At 43.8% G+C, this 14,372-nt stretch overlaps 1 protein-coding gene across 5 annotated transcripts in view; it reads right to left on the reverse strand.

Annotated features, from left to right (window-relative positions):
* The window catches only part of Fmnl2 (formin like 2), a 247,278-nt gene that overhangs the window by 57,567 nt on the left and 175,339 nt on the right, over positions 1-14,372 (reverse strand). For 4 of the 5 annotated variants that reach the window (XM_075985194.1, XM_075985192.1, XM_075985190.1 and 1 more), the window contains exons 5-6: positions 9,551-9,634; positions 5,757-5,909 (exon numbers count right to left, since the gene is read on the reverse strand). In XM_075985194.1, the coding sequence (XP_075841309.1) occupies positions 5,757-5,909; positions 9,551-9,634 (237 nt within the window). The remainder of the gene's footprint in view (positions 1-5,756; positions 5,910-9,550; positions 9,635-14,372) is intronic. The other variant, XM_075985193.1, reaches the window with a different exon arrangement.

A 14,372-nucleotide genomic window follows, 5' to 3' on the forward strand; every position in this document is an offset into this window, starting at 1 on the left:
ATCTAGCACCTATCTGAAGTGCAGGAATTGGAACTGCCTTGGACACTAAAGGTTCAACCAAACAGGAACGCAGTCCCCCACCAGGATGTCACATCATTTGACAGGACTAAACCAACAACCGTTCCAAGCTGGGCCAATAGCACTTTAACCAAAATTTGGGGTTTAAGGTTTCCACTCTTACCCTTTAGACATGACGTCGCTTGGGCATTTTTTTAAAATTAAACATAAAATATATGATGCTTAAAAATGAGCCAAGTACATTGCTAGCTGGATCCAAAGCCAAAAGAAACAAAGCTGAAATAGTTCCATGTAGACAGTTCAAAGTATAGAAAAGGGAGGTAGGAAGAGCGAAATGGAGACGGAGACAATGAGGGAAGGAAAGAGGGAGAAGCGGAAACGTCGTTTGTTCTTAGTAAGGATTGGAATGTTCAGTGTATTCTATATTTCCACTGGAGAGCCAGGCAACAGCTAGAACTGCTTCCCAATGGGACAGCAAGGAAGGTGTCAGCCCAGGATAAGAACGATAAGTCTTGGTTAACCTGCAATGTCTGGCTTCCCACCGTGTTTCCCTTGAAGGCATTTGTTGTGGGACAGCTAGCTTAGCGGCACATGGCCTAGAGAACAGTGTCCAAGGAAACTGTCTCACTTGTGACAGGAAAGTCACGGTGTGTCCACTCATCCTAAACTACCCCATTCTCACACGCTTCCAATAAATCACCACTGACGAGCACAGCCTGGCCTTCAGAATATGATGATGTGTGTTCAAGAGTATGTCTGCCCTCCTCTAAACTTACTGTCCCCATAAGTACTGCAGTGACAAGGTGGGCACTTTCTCAGCTCATTTACAGTGGTTTTTTTCCCTTTCTAAAGCAGGTGACAAAAATTCTTAATCACCATCTGCCACCTCATTTGGGGGCAGATAAAAAACCCAAGGTTAGAGGAGCATATTTTGAGAGTATTTTTCTTGGTAATGTTCCCCTTTTAAGTGATCCTCTCGGCCAACAGTGAGTCAAGTTCTTCACTAAGTAACCTGATAGTTGGAAAACTTAAAACAAATGGTAGATAACAAGAAGAAGAAACAGAAAAAGAATAAAATTCAGGTCGCAATAAAGAAAACCATAAAATCAGAATGATGTCCTATAATTTGGGTGGGTTTTTTCTTTTTCTTTTTCTTTTTTTTGGATTTTTCGAGATAGGGTTTCTCTGTAGCTTTTGGTTCCTGTCCTGGAACTAGCTCTTGTAGACCAGGCGGGCCTCGAACTCAGAGATCCACATGCCTCTGCCTCCCGAGTGCTGGGATTAAAGGTGTGCGCCACCACCGCCCAGTGTGTCCTATAATTTGGGTAGGGGACAAGGGAATGACGAGCACTTCAGGGGACAGTCTCTCCTCAGTAAGATGGAGACAAGCAGCTGAGTTCAGCCTCGTGTGTGTGTGTGTGTGTGTGTGTGTGTGTGTGTGTGTGTGTGAGAGAGAGAGAGAGAGAGAGAGAGAGACAGACAGACAGACAGACAGACAGACAGACAGACAGACAGAGGGATAAAGAGAGAAACTGAGACTCTACTAGTTGAAACTAAAAATGTGGTAATTCCCCCCCCCCAACAAATTCTAATTCTAATTAAAACATTACTTGCTAAAATTTTAACAAAGGGGAAAAACTTAACTCTCAAATAGTCCTATCTTGTAAGTGGAAAGACGCTGAGCTGGCGCTCCCATGCGTAGCATGAAACACCCAGTGAAAGCTGAGGGTCCAGCACAGTGGGAAGTTTAGCGTCAGACCACCTCACTGCCAGCCCTTCCTCCTTCTCTGATCACAGGCAGAGATGCTAAACCCTTAGAGATAATACTGGTGACACTGCCAATAGTCCCTATAGATCACAGGATGGTCTCAGCACAGGGCCAGCACACAGTGCTCATTTAGGAAACACTTTTCTCCGTAGTAAAGCTATGATGATGCTATCTATGTCTGTGTTTTACACTTCTTCTTGAACAATGTGAGGAATGGGATGACTGGGTCAGAAGTGTAAACCATGAGCTAGGCCTAAACTCAGCTCACTTCTGAGTGCACAGGTAGCAGGTATAATCTGTCAGCTCATAACTGTCTGTGAAACACTGTTCCACAGAAATGGCAGCCGGAGGGGTAACAACGAGCTCTCATTGAGGCAGAATATTCATTTCAGAAGGAATGCTGATTAGTGGTTTCTATCCTAACAGCAATGTGGATCACTATACCTTCACCCGAGTGAGAAGGCAGCTGGGGTGATGTCCATAGCATTTCCACCTTTGAACTCTGACCTCTGTCACACCACATGGCTTGTCCCTGAGAGGACAGACTTCTACTCCTCCTTTCTCAAACATGTCTGATTCTTGACACAAGGTTCTGTTCATCTCATGCCTTTTTACCTCTCCTCTGTGTGCCGTAGCTTTTTCTGTTTGTTTTTGTTTTTCGAGTGGGGTTTCGCTATAGCTTTGGAGCCTGTCCTGGAACTAGTTCTTGTAGACCAGGCTGGCCTCGAACTCACAGAGATCCGCCTTCCTCTGCCTCCCGAGTGTTGGGATTAAAAGCATGCACCGCCATTGCCAGGCACAGTAGCCTTTTCTTAACCTGAGAACCAACCCTACCCATCAACAACAAATCCAGTTTAAACCTGGCCCTTCTTCCAGGTCCAAGGTAGTTCTCCATTCATTTCCTTAAAAAAACTCAATATTTTGTCACTACTGTGTCTTATTCAAGTCTTAATAGCATTAATTTTGTCTTAAAATTCCTTTTTTCATGCCTCTTAAGCACCACAAGGTCCTCAGCCATGAGGTGCACAGATGTGCAGGTCTCCACCGGTTAATGAAGCCGGATCTGCAGGCACCTTGGTGGAATCCCTCTCCACTGGAGACAGCCCACGCGTTCTGGGGAAGGCACAAGCCAGGTTTCTGCTGCACCGACTTCAACACTTCTCCCATGGCCGAGCTTCAGAACGCAGCCAAAGGTCTAATTCAGGGCATGTGCTGTACCAGACGTGCTTGCCAGTCAATATGAAGTGGTTTAAAATACCAGGCTGGGATTCGAGAAAGAAACCGTGCTAGTGCCGGGGCTTTGCTCAAAGACCTTGTACTTAATAGCACAGCATTTCTTTTATCAAACTGTATTTATAAAATGTGTTAGAATTTCCTGAAATCTCATTTTCTCCAAGTTTCACCTATACTTTTTGGCAAGGGAACTTGTAAGAGTACGTATCTATGGTATTATCTGTAGCTGAGGCAGAGGAAACAAGTCTGTGTTTGCTATAAAGATACTTATTCACTAAGCAAAACAACCGGAAAACCAATAATACTTTCAGAAGAGTTTTAATATTAATAATAATGCACCCTACTGTAGAGAATCTGATTCTTGAAGAGCTATAATATGGCAACACACCAGAGTATCCAAGGCAGCGGGTGACACAGAGGCCACCATATCATAACATGGAGAATGGTCATGAGACCAGGCCACCATGTGCTACCAGATCTCTTGGGTGCTTTCTCCAGTGGCTTACAAGATGTTCCCGTTGGAAGCCTCATCATCAATATGTAAACTGAAGCTGCTCCAGAGCAGCAGAAGGAGAAGCAGCTTGGGTGGCAATGGAGCTGAAGAGACATGGCCAGGGAGGCCAGTCTGGTGGTGATGTAAGAAATGGATAACACCGGAACAAGGGACAGAGGGACAAGAAAGGACAAAGCAGAGAAGATGATCAGAAGTGAGGTGGCAGTATTAGAAACTAAAAACCAGAAGTTGAAGGGCTGTTGACAGCAGAGGAAGGGGAGAGGAAGAGAGAAAAAAATGTAAACAATCCTTGGGCATATGAAAAGTAACAAGAACCAGACAGCTGTGCCCCGGCTGCTGCTGAATCACAAAAGCTAAACTACTATTGATATAAATTGTTTAGATCCAATAATTATGAATGAATAAATAATAAGATTCAAATCAAAGCGGCATGCAAGTCACCACCATGCTGATTCTCTAATGACATTCAAGTGTCCCCTTCCTTGGGCTTTCAAACTGTTGACACACAAAATGGAAAACCATGACAGTAGTTTCCTAGTCATCTTGAGCATGCCCAGAGAGGTCAAAGGGCTCCCATGTCTCTCCAAATAACATTCCCATTATGCCTACCATGATACTTTTAGTGTAGCTTTCTAACTAAAAATGTAGCCAGGCAAGATCTACCTTGAGCCACTTATGAAGCAGTTCAGTGTAGTTTTGATGTCCTTGGACCCTGCCTACTAAGGTTCAGAGCAAGCAATGAATTACTGAAAAAAAAAACCAGAATCTGTGTTAAAGTGACAGCTGACCAGTATATACCTTTTACAAAAACAAAGATTAAAAACCAAGGTAAACTGTACTGTATAAAATAAAAGCCTATATGTAATTATAGTTAAATAGTAGAAGGCATTTCTAAGTATGAATGCTTACAGAATTTTAGCTACTAAGTAAGTACATATATTCCTCTGCCCATGTGTGAAGCTGACACACACTAGCAGGTTATTTAGCCACTGGCCCACTGCAAACACCGTAAAGTGAACTGCAACACTGTTCCTTATTATTTCTGAATCAATTCATCAGAAGTCCACCAACATTTTTCGTTGTTTGCTAACAAGCAAAATCTGAATGGTTTATTGGCAACATCATAGTCAAACATCAAATCCTTCAGCAGAACTGATGATCTTCATTGCAGAGAAGAAGATTCTCTTAAACATTCAACGACTTTTAAAACCCAAGTTGAAGGAATAAAAGGTAATAAATAGGCAACCAAATGTGCACTGCCTGGAAACCACAGACCCACGGGTTCCAACCTGACACGCGCACTCTGTGATCTAAAACCCATGGTGACCCGAAACACTTAGATGACACTGCCCCGCAGGTCATGTCAGAAACACATGAGAAGGTTTTAGTAAGCTACAGAAATCAAGCAGGACTCGGGAATGAAGATTTCAACCACAGAAGTCGGGTCATGAATCTGCAAAAACTTCAACAATTTCATTTAGACAAGACTTCTATCTTTATTAGCCGAAGGGGTAACTTCCTTATCAGTCAGCTCTAAGTACAATGCTTTGAAAATGATCAAAGCTAGTTCTACACTCAGTGAGTGACTGTAGGTCGGCCTGAATGAACGGCCTGAGATCCCACCCATCAGGGATGCAGGTGGTTAGTGCAGATCCTCTGAGAGCATCCTGGCACTCCAGCAGGCACTGTAAGATGGAGTCATTAGTACAAAATGTCAAGCTGACAGGAGGCATGCCTGGTGGCACTCATTATAAAAATGTATCTCTCTAACCCTGTGGCCTCTGAGTAGGGGCACACCCTGCACAGACACACACCTGAGCTACCCGTGGAGGAACCAGGCAGCACAGATAGATACGGAGTTACAGGGCTCCTTCGATGCTTACATGATAAAGTACAGCCTCTACCCTGCACATGGTATTGACTGAGGTCACTGCACCAACATGCATCCAGGTTAAGAACTTACCTGCTAGAGACTATTTCACTGTTACTTGGTCCAAGCATCTCACCTTCTCTGCTGAATCACAACATGGACTTTCTAAGACGTGTTATGTAAAGCCCTAGAGTACTAGCCAAGGAAACACACCATGAACACCTACGAAATGTTAGTTAGATTCACTGGAGAAGAAAGGTGCATGCGGAAAGACACAACGATGTCCACTCAGGACGAGAAGAGGCAGCGAGGAGCCTGCGCTGCCAAAGCATCTCTCTCGTTAAGGCACTTACCGAAGTGCAGAATGTCTTCCAGAGCGGGACACACTGTTGCCCACAGGGGAGGGCAGGTTGTTCCCTCTGTGCAGGTCCTCGATGGACCTACTCCAGGGCTTTGATTTGTCCACTGTACTCTCCACGGTACTTTCCACACTTTCAAAGTCAAAACTAAAACAAAAAAGGAATGCTACTCAAAACTTAGAAACTAACTTTCAGACACACACGTGGACATTCGTGACCTGCTATTCCTTAACCTCTTCTTCACCACAACGCGAGAAGTCTTTGCAGCCGAAGGAAATGCAAAAGAATCTCTGGGGTCCGGTCCTGGTGTTAGTTTGAAAAACATGAGGATTACAAACACAGGGTCTGGCCAAAGAATTGTTAACAACAAACAGTTAAAACCAGGTCACTGTACATTGCTGCATCTTACTTGGTGGCTGAACAATCACTACCACTGCTATGCTGGAAGGAGGAAGGAGATCGTACAGCTGTCTTCATTTTACTTGAACAAGTTGGAATGTTAGGCTTATACTAATTCATTCCTATCCATCGATTTTTTTCACTGAGTGTTTTCTCCTAGTGTGTTAGCAAGTACTTTTCCAGCCATGTGTGATGCATTACTAGCGAGGCTATGGATTTGCTTTGATTTTGGACTCTCTTCCCCGATGTGGTGGTGCTCTTTAAAGTAAGGCTGTTTTTCCTCTGACATTTTTTGAGGCTATTACTCATGTTAACCATGTTGGAATAAGTGGCAAGTTGAGCTGCTCATTCCTGTGTAGCCTTAGGAACCGAGTCTCTAAACAAGCAGGCCTTTGTATCCCTCTCACTTCCTTACTCACGCAGTGTGTTACTCCACTTTCTCATAAGAATACTGCAGTGTTCCTACCCCTAGTTGTGCCTGATCAGACAGCAGGACAAAATGAGACAGCAGCTATGGTTAATATTCTCTGAAAGACTATAAAAGATCTTGAAGAAAAAAAAAATAATGCAAGTTGGAAATCATCTCCAGATGCTTATAAAGCATGACTGCCAGAGGGGGGGGAAACAAAAACACCAGAATGGCCACCTAAAAACTAGGGAATATTCTCTTACTCTTCCGGTTAAATGCCTAGCAGGGATAGGCGCACAGAGTCTGCACAGGGGTTGATGACAGACTTTTCTGTCACGCCCGTGGATACAGGAGCAATGCTGAGGAGGAGAGGGGCAGAATGGAGCAGTCTAAGAAAGCCTGAAGTACTAAAACAAAAGGTTCTCACTGAAATGGAAGGGACTTGGAGGAACATAGGAAGAGCATTCATGGTACGAACATGCCACAAGCCGTTCACCAAAAGCTCACGTCACACGTTCGTTCGTCTTACTCCTTCCCATGTGCACAGGACCAAAACACAAGAAACACAAACTTTAGCAAACTGGTGGGTGCTTCTATTTCAGACAGATCCAGAACCTGTTGTATTACGTTCCATGCGCTGGAAAATTACTAATGCCGGGGTATAGTAAAAATTTTCAAAATAAAAGACAAATTATATAACTTATCCAGATACAGCAAAACAAAAATAAAACCAACAAACAAAGTGTTTAAAGGTAATGCCCCCAAACAAACCTAAAGACTCAAGAACGGGGAACACCAACTCTGAGTCGAGGTGTTTAGTTGGTTCTTGCCTTACACTGTAGCCTGCAGAATTCCTGCAAAGTATCCATGGCTTGCCTCCACTGGGCTGAGAGGAGGCCATATTTGAGAAATCTGGCTTCCAAGCCCTACTGTCAAGTAAGTAAAGAATTTATTATACATAGTAAACAATTATATTATTTCTCTTTTTTGTTGTTCCTGATTTTTCTTAGTCTTCCTCAAATACTATAAATATATCTATAGGTTTTTAAATTTGCAAGAGGGAATATTCTTTTTGTCATAATATATGATGCATCATGGGATTGGTTGACCTAAAGTAACAGAAATAGGTAAGAAATATTCTTGTAGCCAGGCGGTGGTGGCGCACGCCTTTAATCCCAGCACTTGGGAGGCAGAGGCAGGCGTATCTCTGTGAGTTCGTGACCAGCCTGGTCTACAAGAGCTAGTTCCAGGAAAGGCTCCAAAACCACAGAGAAATCCTGTCTCGAAAAAACAAAAACAAAAAAAAAAAAAAGAAATATTCTTGTGATGGACCATGGTATAAACACTAAGAATATTTCAGAAAACAATTTCTTCTAGTATATGAGAGGTATCAAAATAGAACCATCATACCAGATTTGGTTACTATACACGAATCTGTAAGGCAAGAATAATTGTAGTTTCCTCTACATAAGTATTGGGTGAAGGGATAGAGACTAGAGAAAACTATCCAGCTGCACATTCAGACTCTTCGGAGTGAGAAAACAAAAACAAGTAGTTACTGTTAAAAAGAAGAATGGCAAAGTTGGAGAGAGGGCTCAGGGTTTAAGAGAGCCTGATGCTCTTAGAGAGGACCTGACTTTGGTTCCTAGTATCCACAACGCAGCTCACACTGTCACACCAGAGGATCCGATGCCCTTTTCTGGCTACCATAGCATGGGCACTAAGCGAACAGGTAGTACACATATATTCATGCAGGTAAACGTCTATATACATAAGACCAAACTAAATATGTCTGCCTTGGGAAAAAACAGAGTGGGATGCATTCAGAAAGTGGACGCAGTTTAAAACAAGCATTGTGTACGGCCTGAGAGCCTGTCTTAAAACACATGCACACACTCACCCACTTACACACACTCTCACACTCACACATAGACATTCACACACACTCACCCATCCGCACCACTCACCTGCACACTCACACACACTCACACACACACAACCACAGCAAAGAGAAAAACAAATATCACCGAAGCTGAAGCATGCTCCCTGTCTGATTAGAAACACAGCATTGTTCCGCCTCACTCTGCACATGTGGGACGACCTGTGGAGATTGGACTGTTTCCTGATTAAAGGAGAAACGCTGAAAAGAGAACGTCTCATTCAAATGTACACTTTGCAGCCCTGTTATAAACCATTCCAGAAGTCATGAAAATGGAGAACCGCGAGGAGTAACATAGCTAAGCCACTTAATTTTTTCCTGCCCTGCGCCACGTTCTCATGTGGCAGGAAACTAGAGACTGCAAATGTATAGACAATTTTTTTAAAAAAGAGAATAAAAGTGTTCCTTCCTCCTGGGCCACTATGTTGGTGTCTAGAACTGCATCCTTATCTGTTCGTTTGCCAAAACACACATAAACACATCTATAGCATTTCCCCAATCAGTGCTGGGGTTGAATCCATGACCTCACACACGCTAGGTAAACAAACACTTTACTACTGACCTCCACCCCAGCTGTCACACAGGGTTGGGGTGTGGGCCGGTGGTAGAATACAGGCTTAGCTTGTGCAAAACCCTGCTTCAATCCCCAGCGTACCAAAATTTAATAAAATGCTAAAGGACATTTTTTTTTGCTACTTCTTTAATTTATTCAGCAATGTACCATATATCACTAGTTTTCTACCACATAGATTGATAGACCTTAAGCCCCCCAGGAAAGCCATCCTTTGGCATTGTGGATATTGCTCAGTAGCAAGGCCAGGTCCTGGGTTTGATTCCTAGCACAGCTGGCAAGTCTTCAAGGTGATTTTAACTCACCTGTTTCATTTCTAATACCATTTACGGGATATGTTTTTAGCTAAACAATCTCTAAAATGTCCCCCCTCCTCTGCTTGTGGGTGTCTGCTTTCAGTATGTGATTCTACCACTGGGCTGCATCTGCTGGACCATGTGAAGCTGCTATGCAAGCAAAGTTTTACTTACGTGACTGCGTACTGTGCAAAGGATAGATACTCCACAAGAACATCGAGGCCTTTGTTGTCTTCATTCAAAAACTCTCTGACCCATCTGGGGAAGGAAGAAAGAATGGTTGGCGACAGTGATCACGTGGTTTATGTCCAAGACATGGTGGGTAGCTTTGGCTTTTCCCTAAAACATCCCAAGTCTAAAAGGAAATACAGAAGATGGCCCCGACTGTTTTCATAGGGACTAGGTACTTCTGGATGGGGCATGAAAACCACAGGTCGCTGTGTAAGGACACGGAGCAGAAAGTACTTGCATGTCATCCTTGTATTTGACCATCTGAAGACTTGAGACGACGAATTTCAAAAAGGTTTCTAAGAAAAGGAATTTGTCCTAATGTACTTTCAACCGCACATCACCCCTAGCCTGGTTGCTGGAAGAGCCAAGACTAGACAAAGAATCAGGCAAACTGGGAACATGGTGCCATAGCCACTGCAAATCAGGCATGACTCCAAATCCATTCTCAGTTCCTCTTGGCGCACCCAGCCAAAGAAACCACTAAACCACCAATGAGAGGCCAATGTTTATGGGCCTCTGGAAATTCAGTAAGGATAATGACTTGCTTATTTTTTTCCACGAGTATGAAAACCTTTAAAAGACTGCAGGTACCACAGACCATCAGCAGGACTAACACGAGACAAGTAGCTTTAAAGATCCAGTCTTAAACCATTCTCTTTAGCTCGCTTTGGAGTGCTGTGTACTGGTTCACCAAGAAAATGCACACATTATATTTGCCTTTCATAATGACTCCAAAGGACAAGGTGATGAATCGGTACTTTAAGGCCTGAGGGTAAAATCCTGTCACCTGACTTCACACTCTTCCTCCTATGCATTCCTCAGCAGAGACTGCAGATATCAGAAGGAACCTTCACTCAGTGTGAAATTCCACCAGTTGATGGGTACAAAGATCACTGCGGTAACACAAGATCCACAACCACACACTGCAGTCCAAAGCGGTTGTGTCCCTCTGGGAACATGGTGTCCAAGGCTGCCTGGCTCTGGATGCACCACAGCTACTGTGGAGGCCATGGTTGTAAGCTATGAAAATAGCCGCGGGAAAATGGCCCGTGTGTCAAAGGATGTACCTTGAGAGGTTTGTGTGACAAGAAGAATCTAGTAGACTCCAGATACCTTTTCTGTTTATTTGATTGTTTTGTTTTCTGGTTTGTGCTTTTTCTCCCTTCTCCTTGGTTTCATCTTGATATACAGGTACAGAGAGGAAGTGTGAGGAGTCAGAAGGCGGGAACTCAGACACCCTGATTTATATTCCTCTTCCAAGTCTTCAGTTAGCACCAAAGCTATGCACTTAACCATAGCTGCGTGTAAATACAACATTTAAGAGGAGCCTGGAGTGGCAACATTGGCATAAAAAATCCATTGGTTGGGTCTCATAGAGTGGCTAAACACAGCTCACAGGACTGTTCACTGGTGGAGGCAGAAAATTCCAGAACAGTCACACACATGATCTCACCACATCTACTTCCAGATACTTTTGTTTCCTCCCTGTGCAACAAAGTCTCCAGAGACAGTGATCTCCTTCCCATCCCCGATACAGGGTTTCTCCGTGTAACAGCCCTAGTCATCCTACAACTCACTCTGTAGACCAGGCTGGCCTCAAACTCACAGAGATCGGTCTGCCTCTGCCTCCCAAGTGCTGGTATTAAAGGCGTGCACCAGCACTGCGTGGCAACTGAACGTTTTTAAATGTAACTGGTGGGGGACTAGGGAATGCCTAGCCCTCCCTGTGAATGCTGGCAAAGCTGCTACTTACTGAGGACCTGAGCGTCTTCCTCTTCATTCCTCCGCTACACAATGCAAACTGTCCTGCAGAGATTGCTGTCTTTTTTTTTAAATGATCTATTTTTATTTTATGTACATTTGTGGTTTTGCCTCCATGTGTGTCCATGGAGAGTGTAAGATCCCCTGGAACTGGAGTTATATACACAGTTGCGAGCTGCTAGGTGGATGCTGGGAATTGAATCCATGTACTCTGGAAGAGCAACCAGTGCTCTTAGCGGCTGAGCCATCTCTCTGGTTGGTGTCTTTTTCACATGAAAAAGAATCACTAAATTCCAGGCTATTCGGGACAGGCTCAGTTTCACATATTCTATTCAGTGCTCACTACTGTGGAAGTTCAGAACCACAGCCATTGGAGTTCTGCAGACATCTCCACAAGGAGCACAGATGCCCCAGGACGTCATGAGTACCTGCTACCACTCAAACACCGACACCTCCATCTCATATAGATAAAAACATCAGCCACTCGCATAAGCAGAAAACTGACCCAGACATGAGGAACTTGAACTCAGCCAAGCAGGAAATAGCCAAGGACAGCAGGTCCGTGCATCTTTTGATTCAGTGGGTAATGGGTGCAGTAGATTCTGATGCGGGAGCACGGTTTAATTTGCTTCTTACTTCAACGTCCTAACTGATATCTCACTTGGTAACTATAACCAAAAGCCCCAGAAAGATAACTTTCAGAGTGAGACAGGAACCTAACGCTTAGGTCCTAAAATAGCATGACTCACCTCTGGTGTAATGTCACAAAGCAGATTCAGGCCCTAGAGTTGCAGGATCCTCCTTGGTCGTTTGGTGTCACTCCAATGACATAAGGCATTCACCACTGATTGCCTTGCCTCCTCTATCAATGGCACTTAGCTAAGTCACCCCATAGTAAGGGTATGGCCTGTCAAGAGTCAGCCCTCTCTTCCCTCATCCTCTTAGTCACTACCCTTCCCTGACGGGGAAATGCTGCATGGCTGAGAACAGTCCAGAGTGATCATCCATGAACTGCGAGACTAAGGAAAGAAAACGGGTAAGGATGTCAGAAGACAAACGTTAAGGGAGTGTCTCAAAGCTCAGGGACTGAAAGGAACACGGGGAACAGAAACTTGGCTCAACAGGTACTGCCCCCAAAGCCTGACAACCTGAATTCAATGCATGGGACACACACAATAAAACAAAGAAACACTTGTCTCCCACACAACCCTGCCCCCATACACACAAAGGATAGAAATAACGGGAGGGGGGCACTCCACGCTCTAAACACACATGTCTGATCACACAGTGAGTACGTCACAACTGCAGAGCTCCCTCCTCTCTCCGAGCCTGCTGCTGGACTGTTTCATGTGTTGCCAATGGGCAAACAGTTTCAAATTGGGTGATTATAAGTTTTGGAAAACAGAATTATTTCTGACTCTGACAGCATGGATTACTTCCTGAGTGCCTTGCAAACTCAAATGTGATTACCATATGTTATAAATTTGAATTTAGAGAAATTCCAAATCAGATTCTTGGAAGCTTGGAGAGACAGGGATAATGAGAAAAAGTTCTGGAAAAAAAACAAAAATTGTATCCAAAGAAAGGGCTTTGCGGGCAAATGCAAACAAGTCAGTACTGAAATGCAGGCCGCTCACAATGTGGTTTCAGAGTTTTGTTCTCCCTGCCTCCCAAAGTATCAGAGCCGAATTTCTTCACACAGAAAATTAAGTCTGAAAAACCCTCCTGGTGTCCCAAGGACAAGCAAGATGGCAAGACACATGAAAGGAAGAAGGGACGGGTGTTACGCCTTTGCAGGCTCCTGTAGAGAAAGTCTGACCATTGGGTGGAGAGCTGGAATAAAAGATGCAGAAAAATTGGGGGTGCGGGGAGAAAAGCCAGCATCACCCAGAGCCTAAGCCATTACTCAACAGCGCAGAGATCCAGTTCTCAAAGTGTACCCCATCATGGCCAGGAGTCCTTGAAGGCCTCTCAGCATACCTCTAGGGTTGATCTAATTTCCTAAAAGTTTCTAGACTTGATACATGGAAAGCCTTGGGTTTAAACTGTCAACACCTAAACAAAGCCAAACCTTTGCTGAACCTGACCTGTGAAAGAGACCTGGGAAAACTGCTGAGAACAAAACAGAGATCTGTTTACCACATTCCTCACTCTCTGCCATGATGGGGAAAAGGGCATTCCCACGGAAGAACAGTCAGGAGATCTGTTACTGCTCGATGCTCAAAGCACACATCTTTCTCATTTTCTTCCTGAGAAATCCACAGCCACAGAAAAACACCTGCTGCCCACTCATGCCCCTGGACAGTCTCAGGAGGGTCAAGGATGGAGCCATTTCTCCACAGGCGGCCAATTCACTTGTAAAAATGACTTACAAACTATGATAACATTTTGGGTATTTGAAAGACATTTCCTCCAAAATTCATGAAGCTGGCCTGCTGATTTGGGCGAAACAGGCAGTATTTGTCACTAATGATCAATTTTCAGCTTCAATAAAAATTAAGAATTTAGGAAATGTGTGTTTATATTAATTTGATAGCTTTATGTTAACTAAAAATGTATCCCGATGGCAGCAATGGTTATTAACAAAAATGATTTTTTAAAAACGCTCAAGAATGACACATTGGAAGAGCAGAGTACCTCAGTAAGCCGGCTTCACAAATGATCAGGTCAGGACTCATGCTCCGGTGAAAAACATCACCTCAGTGCATAAGGAAGCACAATGGATTTGAACAGAAGACAGCAGGCGTTAGCGCCTCTGGGCATTGTCGCGCAGAGAATCTTAGTGTACTGCCAGAAGAATCTCCACAGAAATAAATACCAAACCAAACTGACACAGGGTCAGGAAAACTCAGCTGCCTGTTATTACAAAGATAGGAAAGAAGATTCTCAAGAGCTTTTATGAGGAAATAACACTATTATTTACAGGGACTTTTTGCTGTTTTGTTAGTTACAGTTTACAAAAAGTTATTCGTGTTAATATTCACAGTAGTGGATATGTTTAAAT

This window comes from Microtus pennsylvanicus, chromosome 9 (assembly GCF_037038515.1).
Source record: "Microtus pennsylvanicus isolate mMicPen1 chromosome 9, mMicPen1.hap1, whole genome shotgun sequence".
Lineage (NCBI taxonomy): Eukaryota > Metazoa > Chordata > Mammalia > Rodentia > Cricetidae > Microtus > Microtus pennsylvanicus.